This window comes from Pipistrellus kuhlii, unplaced genomic scaffold (genome assembly GCF_014108245.1).
Source record: "Pipistrellus kuhlii isolate mPipKuh1 unplaced genomic scaffold, mPipKuh1.p scaffold_m20_p_128, whole genome shotgun sequence".
In the NCBI taxonomy this organism is placed as follows: Eukaryota; Metazoa; Chordata; class Mammalia; order Chiroptera; family Vespertilionidae; genus Pipistrellus; species Pipistrellus kuhlii.
The window spans coordinates 312,727-325,350 of NW_023425436.1; the positions used below are offsets into that span (position 1 = coordinate 312,727).

Here is a 12,624-nt window from a genome sequence, read left to right on the forward strand (position 1 = left end):
AATCCCAGACTGCCTTTGGAAAGCAGGAGGCAGCCAGTCCGCGCTTCTCTCTCCCTTTCCCTTCCTCCGAGATCAATTTTAAAAAAAAGTTTTTTAAAAATGTTATTGCCTTTACACTGAAGTCCTCTCCTCCCACACTTTCAAATTGTAACTTCCCTCCCCGCCCTCACCGATGTGCCTGCCTTTCTCTCCGAGGACTTTTCTTTGGATTCTCTGTTTTACACGCACACACACGCACACACACGCACACACACACACACACACTCCCTCTGCCTTCCTCACCCACATGCACTCTCCAGGGAGTGGCCCGCAGAGACAGCCTCTGTCCGCCCAGAGGCCACCTGCAGTTACACGCCGCCGTCAGTAGCCATGGAATCCGTGACCTCCCCGTTAGACTGAGTACCCCAACCTCACCCCTCCCTGGTCCCCGCTGACCCACCGTTTCCGTTCCCTGCGCCTTGGGAAATTCCGGGAATAGTTCGTGTTTCCAGCTCATGCCTGCCCTCCCGTGTGATGGCCCCGGAGGGAGGCTGCCTTTGGCCAGCAGGCCCCGCTCCCGGCCCATCTGGCCCTTGGTGGCTGTCTCCTTATCACACCCACATCATCAGGGAGAGGTCACGGTTGCATAGCTTCTGGCACAGCATACAGTGACCATTGTTCTATTTCTTTTTTTTTTATTTTAAAAATATATTTTATTGATTTTTTACAGAGAGGAAGGAAGAGAGTTAGAAACGTCGACGAGAGAGAGTCAGCGACCAGCTGCCTCCTGCACGCCCCCCACTGGGGATGCGCCCGCAACCAAGGCCCATGCCCTTGACCGGAATCGAACCCGGGACCTTTCAGTCCTCAGGCCGATGCTCTATCCACTGAGCCACACCGGTTTCTGCCCATTGTTCTATTTCATCATTAGCGGTTCTCAGCGTCTTACACGTTAAACTCAGCCATCCGTGTGCATTTGTGGGAAAGTCTATGCAGGGCTCGGCCATCCGCTGGGGGCTTGAGAGGTGCCCCGGGAATAAGGGGGCGCTTCCTCCCGGGCTCCTCCGCCCTCTGCCGCCTGCACGGAGGGCAGCCTTCCTGGAGTCCGGAGCGATCCATCATCCTGGAGGAGGAGAGCGATCCATCATCCTGGAGGAAGGAACGATTGATCATCCTGGAGGAGGGGAGCGTTCGATCATCCTGCAGGAGGGGAGCGATTGGTCATCCTGGAGGAAGGAGCGATTGATCATCCTGGAGGAGGGGAGCGTTCGATCATCCTGCAGGAGGGGAGCGATTGGTTATCCTGGAGGAAGGAGCGATTGATCATCCTGGAGGAGGGGAGCGTTCGATCATTCTGGAGGAGGGGAGCGATTGGTCATCCTGGAGGAGGGGAGCGATTGATCATCCTGGAGGAGGAGCGATCGATCACTCGGGCCTCCTCTGGGCGGGCCTGTGCGCGCCGGGGCGCGGAGATCGGCTGGTCGTGCCTGGGCGCATGCGCAGAGCCCCTGGGAGGTGTGGGCCGCCGGTTCGCCCCGCGCCGGGGGTTCGGGCGCAAACGGAGCATCGCGGGGCTCAGAGCCGGTCCGGGCGGGGGCGCGGCGGCCGCGCGGGGGCCTGCGCCAGGCGCGGTGCCAGGCTGGCCCGGAGCGATGGCGGTGCAGCCTGGGCGCCCGCTGCGCCGCACGTGGTCCTGCAGGAGCGGCGCTGCCGGAGCCAATGACATGGAGCCCGGCCCCCGCCTTCCCCTCTGAGCAGCCCGGCAGGTCCAGCCGCCCCGGCCCCGGCCCCCGGGGTCCCCGCTGCTGTGCGATCGATCATCCTGGAGGTCCCCGCGATGCCCGGGGCGCCGCCCGCCGGGAAGAGGCCGCGCCGCAGCCTGTCCGGCGGCAGGACCAGGGCCGGGGCCGGGAGCCAGGAGTCCGGGCCCATCGAGCTGTGCTTCCGCCGCGCGCCGCCCGCCAGGCTGGCCTGCCCGGCGTGTGGGCAGCTGGTGGCCCGCTACGACCTCAACCGGCACCTGGATGACCTGTGCGCCCCCCGCGGCGGCGTCCCGCCGGGGGCCCGCGCCGGAGGCGCCGCTGCCGCCGAGGGGGGGACCCCGCCGCCCCAGGCGCACTCGGCCCCCGAGCGGGGCGGCGCGGCCACACGGGGCCGGAAGCAGACCAGCCCCTACTTCCAGGGCGCCGGGAACGTGTGCCCTGACCGAGGCGCAGAGCCCACAGCCCGGGACGGCCGGGTGGTTCCCTTGGGCAGCCTGGCGTCCAGGCTATCCAGGCGGTCCCTGCAGGCCCGAGAGGAGGAGGAGAAGGCGGAGGCCGGGGCCGGGGGCGTGGGGAGCAGCTCCCAGAAGGAGAACGTGCGCTCCTGTGAGTCTCTCACGGAGGAAGACACCACCAGGGGCCCCAAGCCGCCCCAGGATGCAGGGAGGCCCACCCTGGCCCCTGCCTTCCCGGAGAACGCGCCCGTGTCATCGCCCCCGGGGCCTCCGTCCGCGCCCGAGCACCGTCCGGCGAAGCGGGAGGGGACGGGACGAGGTGGCGGGGAAGGTGCGGGGACACGGGCGGCAGGTGTCGGCGAGGAGGTCGGAGGGACCGAGCTGTCCCGTCCGGAGGCGCAGGACACCTCCGAGGGGAGGGACTTGCACAGACTCCCCCTGGAAGGTGCGGGCGGCGGCTCGGAGGATGGAGCGGCTCTCGGGGTCCCCTCGGGGCCGGGGTCCCCGTTACCACCTCCGCCCGGCCACCCTTACTACCTCCGCAGCTTCCTGCTGGTGCTGGGCGCCGTCTTCCAGAACGAGGACGACAGCAGGCTCTTCGACCAGCAGGAGCAGGGCATGGTGGCCGGGTTCCACCAGCTGTCAGGTACCTGCCAGGCAGCCTGTGCTCCGGGCTCCGTCTCCCGTGTGGCCACCAGGAGGCAGTGTGGTTCTGAGAATCAACCTCCCCCCCAGGGCTTCCTCCAGGGAAGGATGAGTACGGAAAAGAGGCGAGATTGTTGTGCCCTGTGAGGTCTGGGCCTGGAGTATCCTGCCTTCATGTGGATTCAGCAGGCCCTCCGATAGTGTGGTGTTTTAGTAATGTATTCATATTGACCTCAGAGAGGAAGGGGGGGGGAGAGAGAGAGAAACATCCACGACGAGAGAGAGAGAATCGGGGATCGGCTGCCCATCGAGCCTGCCATCGGGGCACCTGACCGGAAATGGAACCGTGACCTCATGGTTCATAGGATGATGCTCAACCCCTGAGCCGCACCGGCTGGGCTCCCACAATGTTTTCGTTCCTCGTGTTTTCCATTGTAATGCTGATGAGATGCCCTAGGAACTAAACTCTTCTTCATATCAGTTACGGTGGAATGGCTTTGTTGCCCTCTTCCCTTAAAGTCGCAGAGCTTACTGATGTTATTGACAGGTGGCAGACAGCCTTTTCTGGATAAAAAAAAAAAATAACAGTGGCCCTAACTGGTGTGGCTCAGTGGATAGGGCGTCGCCTTGCGGATTCAAGGGTCCCAGGCTCGATTTCGGTCAAAGGCATGTACGTGGGTTGGGGGCACATCCCAGTAGGGGACATGCAGGAGGCAGCCAATCAATGATTGTCTCTCAGTGATGTTTCACGCTCTCCGTCTCCCTTCCTCTCTGAAATCAATAAAGACATATATTAAAGTAAATAAATAAAAATAAAAAGTGACAGTGCACCTCCTCAAAGCGCCCTTGCATTCTGGGCGGGCAGGCTGTGTTGTGTCTGCACAGCCTGTCCTCAGGAGTGAAGGCGGAAGGCGGGAGCAGACCGGGGGACACTGAAGCAGTATTTTAGGCTCCTGGACGCCGCCCCCGGGGCCTGGGCGTGGAGGAAACGGACGCATCCGAGCTAAATCGGTCCGTTTACAAACGGGAGCCTGTGCCTCTGCTCCTTGGCGGCCGGCCGTGGCTCCCGGCCAGACGGCCAGGTCTGCCACAAAAGCCGCCCTTGTGAGGGCCGCCCTGTTTACCCCGAGGGCCCAGGGGGACCAGGGAGGGGCGGAGCAGCTTGGGAGCGGGCCACGCTGACCGCGGAGCCGCGGAGCCAGGTCTGACTTCTTTAAAAACCCGGAACCTTCCTGCTCCCGTTCAGGTGCGAGGTTTGTGTTTTAAGGTCACACAATGGAATTATTAAGGAATTCCTTCTGTTGTTGCTAATCCTCACGCAAGGATGTTTTTTCCCATTATTTTTTAAGAGAGAGTGGATAGAGCGTCGGCCTGCTCACTCCAGGGTCCCAGGTTCGATTCCGGCCAGGGCACAGGCCTGGGTTGCAGACTCAATCCCCAGTGGGGGTGTGCAGGAGGCAGACAACCCATGATTCTCATCATTGATGTTTCTATCTCTCTCTCCTTCTCCCTTCCTCTCTCAAATCAATAAAGAAATATATTTAAAAAAAAAAAAAAAAGGCAGATGATACCCGTACGTTGTTTTGGAGAAGGAAGATAACGTTTCCCCTCTCTTCTGTCCCCGGCTTGCAGACAGCGCTCAGAAGCTGTACGTCAGACTTTTCCAGCGTAAGTTCGGCTGGATTAAGAGGCGTAAATTGGAATACGGAGAGATAGCCCCAGACCTGGCGCCTGTAGTTGGAGAACTGGAGCAAGCTGGCTTTCTGCAGACGGGTACGGCTCCCCCGGGGGGAATGGGACACGAGGCACAGGGAGTTGCATTTCTTTGCCTTTCGGGTAACGAGAGAGCGTCTGCCCTTGTTTTCTTTCTCGTTGTTGCTAATCCTCACACGAGGATATTTTTTTTCCAATGGTTTTTAGAGAGATTAGAAAGGAAGAAGTGAGGGGGAGAGAGAAACATTGACGTGAGAGAGACACACACATCGATCGGTTGCCTCCTGCTCATCCCCGACCTGGGGCCCGGGATCCAACCTGCAACCCAGAGACGTGCCCTTGGCCAGGAATCGAACCCGAAACCCTTCTGTGCTCTTAGGTGACATTCTGCTAGCGGTTCTCAACATTTCGCGACCCACAGGTTGAGAACCGCTGCTGTAGAGCCTAAGACCATGGGAAAACACAGATATTTACATGACGATTCATTAACGGCAGCAGAATTACAGTCATGAAGTAGCAACGAAAATAACTTTATGGTTGGGGGCCACCACCACCACATGAGCTGTATTCAAGAGTCGAGGCATTAGGAAGGTGGAGAACCACCGCCCCAGAGCATGCTGTGACTCTTTAATAATAAAAACTTCCCTTCTTGAAAAACCGCTTCAGAGTCCGAGTTGCGAGAACTCCCGGAGGTGCTGGACCTGCTCTCCGCTCCCGAGCTGAGGACCCTGGCGAAGACCTTCCACCTGGGCTCCGCCGGCCGGCAGAGGCAGCCGCTGGCCAAGGCCCTGCTCCGCCTGGCCCGGCAGCCCTCCGTCTGCCCCCGGGGCGGGAGCCCGCCCGGCGTCGGGGCCGTGATGCTGAAAAGGTCTGGCCGGCATTTAGGAACCGCGACGTGCGCACTAACCTCTGACAGGCAGGGCCTGCTTTCCTTCCGTCGTGGCTGATCTCTCTGGCATTGCAATCGGGGAAGCGGGGGAGCCCTCATCCGTTCCACGAGCCTGGATTCCTCCCTGGCCGGTTACTCGTAATCCCTGGGACAGCATCCTGCTGTCAGGCCACGGAAGTCTGGAGGGCAGGGAATACAGGCGTTAGGCCTCGGTAAAGTCCAGTTACTTCTCTACTCAAGAAAAAAGCAGTTCGAACTACTAATCTCGCAGGATTTAAGAGTAAACGGTTCAGTCAAATTTTTTTTTCTTTTTTGAGGGGAAACTCTCCATTAAGCATAATACTTATCTAAACGGTCCTTGGAGTCTCAGGTGGGAATCGCCCATGTCAAACGGGCGATACCACCACGCGTTTTCCTGCCAGTTTTACACGTTCACGGCCAGCGTCAGCTGCGTCCTGCTCTCTCCTGGATCCGCTGGGGAAGGGAGGGTGGCTGAGGCCTCCCCAAGGCCCTGGGGGCGGCTCTGGGCCCCCGAGAGGCCGAGGCAGGTTCCTGGGTCACACAGCAGGAGGGTGGGTTGGCTGGAGGCGGAGAACAGCGATCAGGACCCCCTTCCCCCCCCACCCCCCACCCCCCACCCCCCACCCCCCGTTGCATCTGAAAACCACCCGATGCCGTGTCGCCCTCTGTGTCTCAGAGCCAAGGACCTGGCGGGCCCGGCGCTGAGGGTGAGCCGAGGCCCGCGGGCCGTGTTCTCCCGGGCCCTGCTGCTCTTCTCCCCGACCGACTCCCCGGAGGAGGAGGACGCCGCCTGCGGGGGGCAGGGCCAGCTCTCCGCCGTGCAGCTGGTCAGCCTGGGCCGCCTGGCCTTCCCCCGGTACACCGTCCGCCGGCACGCCCGCGTCTTCCAGGACAGAGAGGACCTCCTCAGGTCAGCGGCCGCTTCGCCCTCCGCCCGCCGCCGGCTGGCCTGGCTCCCAGGGTGTCCGTCCCCGAGACGCTGCGGGGACCGTGGCAGTGTGCTCAGCCTGGCCGGGGCGGCCGAGGCGGCCGAGTGTCAGCCTGTGAGCCAGGAGGTCACGGACCGGTTCCCACTCAGGGTTGCGGGGCTTGATTCCTAGTAGGGGCGTGCAGGAGGCAGCTGATCAGTGTTTCCTTCTCTCCCTCTTTTCCTCTCTGAAATCAATAGAATACACACACACACACACACACACACACACACACGAGTGGCCAGATTATTATGATCTCTGAACACAGTAATTTGGCCACTCTGTGTGTGTGTGTGTGTGTGTGTGTGTGTGTATACCGTTTCCCCGAAAATAAGACAGTGTCTTATATTAATTTTTCTCCCAAAGTTGCGCTAGGTCTTATTTTCAGGGAAACACGATATCAGAGGCCCGGTGCATGAATTCGTGCATGGGTGGTGTCCGGCCAGCCTGGCCGGGGGGAGGGGACACGGGCGGTCGGCCGGCCTGCCTGCCGGTCGAACTCCCAGTCGAGGGGACCGTGTGCCTATGAGCCTTTTATTCTATAGGATGTGCCCTTCCCCCCAGGTACGCCGACGCCGCCCACAGGCTGAGTGACGTCACCGCGGCCATGGCGGCCGGGAACTGGAAGGAGGCCCAGGCGCTCTGTGAGGGCGCCAGGAGGGACTGGCAGGAGCTGAGAGACCACCCTTCCCTGAGGTGAGGGCGGGGGCTCCGTGAGTGCCCGCCGAAGGGACGCACTGACCGGCTGTTCCTGCCACGGGGGGAGGGGGGGGGTCCTTCACGGAGCACCTGCTGCTTCTGCTCCGGGTCCGCCCGGCCGCGGAGGCCCTGCCTGCTGCCCTGCACGGAATCAGTAGAGGGAAAGGCCTGAGTGTGGGGGTGGGTTTCACAGGACGCGGGCCCTGGTGCAGCACACATTCCTGTGAGCTCGCGGGCGGGCGGGGCGGAGGGCGCTGTCGGTGGCCATCCCGGGGTGCCGGCTTGCCCAGCGACTGCTCAGCTGAACCCAGTGTGCATGGAACCCAGGGGACGGATGTCCTGGGAAGCCTGCCTGCCACACCTGTTCTCTCAGAGGAAATTCAAACAGGTTATTCTGAACAAGAAAACTGAATTGGCCTGGCCGGCGTGGCTCAGAGCACCAACCTATGAACCAGTTCGAGTCCCAGTCAGGGCACAAGCCTGGCTTCAGGCTGCATCCCCAGTGGGGGGGCGTGCAGGAGGCAGGCGATTGTGATTCTCTCTCATCGCTGATGTTTCTGTCTTTTCCCCTCTCCCTTCTTCTCTAAAATAAATCAATATATATCTGTGTACATATAAAATAGAGAAATGTGCTAATTAACTGGTACGCCGTAACGGGCCGATGGACAGCAGCAGGTTGCGTGCCGTCAACTTAGAGAGCAAGGAAGGCGAGAGGGGGAGAGAGAGAGAAACGTGGATGTGAGAGCCGCACCTGCCCGCCTGCCTCCTGCCCGCCCCTCCCGGGGACGGCGCGGGGAGCCGGGAGCCAGGCGCCGGGCACGGACAGGCCTCTCCCGAAAGCCCCGCGTCCCCGCAGGCGCCACGCGGACCTGCCGGCCTTCCTGCGCTGCTTCACCGCCGGCTGGGTGCACACCCGCATCCGGGCGCGCGCCGTGGAGGTCCTGCAGCGGCTGCACCGGTACGAGGTGAGGACGCGGGCCCGGGGCGTGGGGAGGGTCACGCCGAGCCCGGGCGGCACCGGGGAGCGCTCCGACAAGCTCGGAGGGAGCCCACATCTGCCGTGCCGCCCGGACGGCTGTCGGGGGCCGTCTGGCATAGCGAGTCACGGACCCGGAAGGCGGAGGTGTCCCGTTACGGCCTCCTGTGCTGGAGGAGGGCGCTTCTCCGAGGTCATGCGAAGCCGGCTCCTGACCCGAGTCCCCGAGTCCCCGGAGGATCGTGGGAGGGGCTCCGGGGAGTCTGTGGACCCCACACGTGTGTGTCCGTGGGTCCGGCCAGCTCCAAACTCCTGCCAGCGTGACCTGCTGGGCTCCAGGGATCGGGTGGGGCCGCACCTGGAGCCGGTGGCTTGTGTGCAGCCATGCCGTGCAGTGCTCGCGGGCGGGCGGCCGGGGGCCTGCCGGGAGTGGGGAGCCTCGGGGAGCAGGGCCTCTCCGGGGCGGCCTCGGCCTCCTTGCAGGACGGAGCTGGGCTCTGTGCACATCCGCCCCGGCCTTGTTTACTTCTGGTGCGAGCCCCTCTGATGCGCTTCCTTTGTTGTCGCTGCAGGAAGCCGTCCAGGAACTGGAGAGCCTTTTGTCCCAGAACATCTATTGTCCCGACAGCAGGGGCCGGTGGTGGGACCGGCTGGCTCTCAACCTCCACCAGCACCTGAAGCGCCTCGAACCGGTACTGTCATTGGACGGGATCGCCAACAACTAATACCTTAAGAACCAAATGCAATTAGGACATTAGTGTTTTTATAAACATTTTTTTGATTTCAGAGAGGAAGGGAGAGGGGCAGAGAGAAACATCCATGATGAGAGAGAATCATGGACCAGCTGCTCCTGCATGTCCCCCACTGGGGACGGACCCGCAACCCGGGCCTGTGCCTGACCAGGAATCGAACCCTGACCTCCTGGCTCCTGGGTTGATAATCACACCGGCCGGGCAGGACATTCTTTTTTCTCTTTGAATCTTTATTGTTGAAAGTATTGCATTTGTCCCCCCTTTTCCATTGACCCCCTCTAGCCCGCCCCCAGCACCAGACATCCATTTTTTAAACCTTTGCCCATATTGTCCCACCCCGAAAAGAAGTAACAAGGCCGCTAACCGGAGCAGGACAGTGGTGGGACCTGTGCTGGGATTTAGGGCTAATCAGGGGCCAGGAGAGCTGGATGCCTCCGCCCTCAGCGGGCGTTTCCTGCTTGAAAACGGGGGCTGGTTCCTCCGCTGCACGGGGCCTCGAGGTGCTTGCTGGGAGTCCGTGCAGGCACCTTGTGAGTAGCTGCCTCCGGGAGGCCCTGGGCTTCGCCTCTGAGCAGGCCGCCTCCGCTCCGGGGCGTGGTGTCCTCTGGCGGGGACCCTGGACGTGGGGGTGGGGACCTTCTGGGCCGAGCAGAAGGGCCTCCGGAGGCGGTGGCCACAGTGGCCCTTTGTGCGGCCGCCCGAGCCCGCCCGCCCGCCTCCGTGCCAGCCTGGCCGTGGCCACGAACGAGGGCTGTGCCCCTGGCAGCGCATGGAGTGAGTCAGGGTGACATGGGGCGGGAAGATCGGCCCTGGGCGTGGGGACAGGACGGGGGGTGACGGCAGATTTATCGTCCGGGAGGGAGGCCGTGCTGAGGCCGTCAGGGAGGTCCCGGCGCTGACCTCGCTCCCGGGACCCGTTCTTCCAGGCCATCAAGTGCATCGCGGAGGGGCTGGCCGACCCCGCGGTGCGGACGGCGCACCGCCTGGCGCTGTACCAGAGGGCCGTGCGCCTGCGGGCGTCGCCCGGCTGCCGGAGGTACTGGCCCCGCCTGCAGCAGCTGCCGGAGGTCGCCGTGCAGGACGTGAGGCACGTGACCATCACCGGCCGGCTGTGCCCGCAGCTCGGGACGGGCAAGTCCGTGTTCGTGGTGGAGGCCGGGGGCCCGGCCGCGCCCGCCACGGCCCTGTGCTCCGTGGAGGAGCTGGCGCTGGACCACTACCGACGCAGCGGCTTCGACCAAGGTAACCGGCGCCGGCATCTCCCCGGACATCAATAAAGTCTTTAAAAAAGCAAAACAGCAGCAGGAACGCCATGAGAGTGGCATCTGAACCCAAGATGGCTCTGTGGTCCCCTCGGAGCCGAGGAGGCAGGTGGTGGTGGTGGTGTCTGGCCGACGCAGACACGGTCTGTGTGTGTGTGTGGCTTCCTCAGGCATCCACGGGGAAGGCTCCACCTTCATCACGCTGTTCGGCCTCCTGCTGTGGGACATCATCTTCATGGACGGCATCGCGGACGCCTTCAGAACCGCCTACCAGGTACCGGGCGGCCCAGCCCGGGGCTCTCCGGCCGAGCGGCTGTGTTTGGACGCGTCCGTTCAGCCGGCTGGGCCCGTGTCCGGGCGCCACGCATGGGACGGCCTCTGACGCTCGGTCCTCGCCAGGCGTTCCCGCTGGACCTGTGCACCGACAGCTTCTTCGCCAGCAGGCGGGCGGCCATCGAGGCCCGGCTGCAGCTGATCCACGAGGCCCAGGCGGAGGAGCTGCGGGGCCGGGTGGCGGCCACGTGGCGGGCCCAGGAAGGCCGGGCGTCCGTCGTCAGCTGGGACCGCTTCGCTTCCCTGCAGCAAGCGCAGGTGAGGTCTGCAGGCCACCCCCCCCCACTCCGCACACACACACACACACACACACGCACACGGCTGTGTATCTGTATCTGTGTGCGCATGTGTGTATGTAACCGCATCCCAGCCCCGATGCCACAGCCATCCAATGGGACCGTGCCAGGCACCCAAGCTCCGGTTATGCCTTCTCCCAGGCTGACAGCTTCCGTCTGCCTGGCCTTTGGCCCCGGCAATGAGGAGCTGTCCGTGCGGCCTGGCCTCTGCAGGTCATCGCTGTCCTATCCCGAATGGCCTCCTCACGGCCCCAGGCTCTCCCCGCGGGCAGAGGGCGGTCGCTGGCAGGAAAGCTGGCTTCGCAGAGCTGCGGGGGCGTCGGCCGGGGCCGGGGGCACCGGGGCGCTGCTGACCCTGTGCTCCGGGGCCAGGACCTCGCTTCCTGCCTGGGGGGCCCCGTCCTCAGCGGGGTGTGCCGGCGCCTGGCCCAGGACTTCCGGCACTGCCGGGGCGGCCTCCCGGACCTGGTGGTGTGGAGCTCCCGGGACCACCGCGCCAAGGTCAGTGGGGCCAGGCGGAGGGCGGTCTGTAACCCGATTAGCCGCTTCGCCCGAGGCCGGGGCTCCTCGGGGGCGGGCGGAGGCGGCCGGCGTTCCTCGCGTGGGCCTGTGCACAGGGCAGCGTGCGCACGGTCTCTGCTCACCGGTCCCCCTGCCGTCCCATCCTGTGTGCTGTGTTCACACAAGCCCTTCGTCGGGCACACTTCGCCTCGGGCTTGTTGTTTTTTCTTGTTGCCTCAATACGATCTTCCTAAGAGCAGGGGTTTTAAGTATCGACGGTGTCAGTGGGAGGAGCCATTTAAATACCTGGGCCGTCTTCTCCGTTTCCGTGGAGACTAACCCCTGACCTCTGCTCTTCCAGCTGGTGGAGGTCAAGGGCCCCAACGACCGCCTCTCGCACAAGCAGATGGTGTGGCTGGACGAGCTGCGGAGGCTGGGGGCCGACGTCGAGGTCTGCCACGTGGCGGCCGTGGGCGCCAAGAGCAGAGCCTGAGCCGAGAACTGCGGGGGGGAGTCTGAGATCCTCGAGAGCACCAGTGTAATCGGCCGCATTTAGTTTGGATGCCGGTGCCGTCACGAGTAAACCTGGAGGTAAACGTGGTCCTGGCTGGAATACACGCATGCATGCCACACGGCAGGCCGTGAGCTTTGGAAAAGATGGAAACCTTGGTGGCCATTTTAGGATTGGCGACATCTAAGTTACAAAAAAACCCCAAAGAAACAACAACAACAACAAAAAAAATGAAAGGGGAAAAAAAAAAATCCACCAACAAAGGAGACCACTCCCAGCTTTTATAAAAGCAGCCGCACAAGGTTTCCTCCTCCCTTTATAACTGTCCAAGAAGGGCATGGCATGGCGGTGGACGTTCTGGTTTCTTTACAATCAGAACACCAATTCTGAGCCAGTTCCTCACACGCACGCGCACGCACACTCTCACACACACACACACACACTCTCACACACACACACACGCACACACACACACACACACACATGCACACGGCCGGCCGGAAGGAAACGCCCTGGCTTCGGAGCCGCTGCACTGACCCCATGGATGACGCCAAGCAGACAACACAACCGGCGGTCCTTGGTGCCCACCCGTGAGCCCAGTCAATAAACTTCTCTTAAATAAACTTAGATGTTTTTGGTTTTTTAAAATCAGTTTCATCACAAAACAACAGGAAGACACGGTACATCTGTAAGTTCCTGCCAGAGTGCAGGCTGTGATGGCGCGGCCCAGGCCTTGGGCGCGGGGCTGCGGGCCGAGGGGCGCTTTGGCGGGGCGCACGGAGCCCCTGGGGCGCCCGAGGTGCCGGGCAGGGGCGGGACCAGGACTTGGGCTGTGACCGTTGTTCTTCATATCATGCCCAG

The 12,624-nt window shown here is 62.5% G+C and overlaps 1 protein-coding gene across 2 annotated transcripts; it reads left to right on the forward strand.

Moving 5' to 3' along the window:
- The first annotated feature begins 1,166 nt into the window (after positions 1-1,166).
- FAN1 (FANCD2 and FANCI associated nuclease 1) lies at positions 1,167-11,953 on the forward strand. 2 transcript variants are annotated; one of them, XM_036434616.2, is made up of 12 exons: positions 1,209-2,843; positions 4,475-4,615; positions 5,222-5,423; positions 6,142-6,375; positions 6,998-7,129; positions 7,989-8,097; positions 8,681-8,800; positions 9,787-10,102; positions 10,293-10,396; positions 10,522-10,713; positions 11,124-11,252; positions 11,614-11,953. In XM_036434616.2, the coding sequence occupies exons 1-12, from the start codon at positions 1,817-1,819 to the stop codon at positions 11,743-11,745; spliced, it is 2,838 nt and encodes a 945-aa protein (XP_036290509.1). In that variant the 5' UTR covers positions 1,209-1,816; the 3' UTR covers positions 11,746-11,953. The 2 variants fall into 2 exon arrangements, with proteins under 2 accessions (XP_045436415.1, XP_036290509.1); XM_045580459.1 differs by lacking the exon at positions 11,124-11,252 and having other exon boundaries at positions 1,167-2,843.
- Positions 11,954-12,624: the final 671 nt, after the last annotated feature.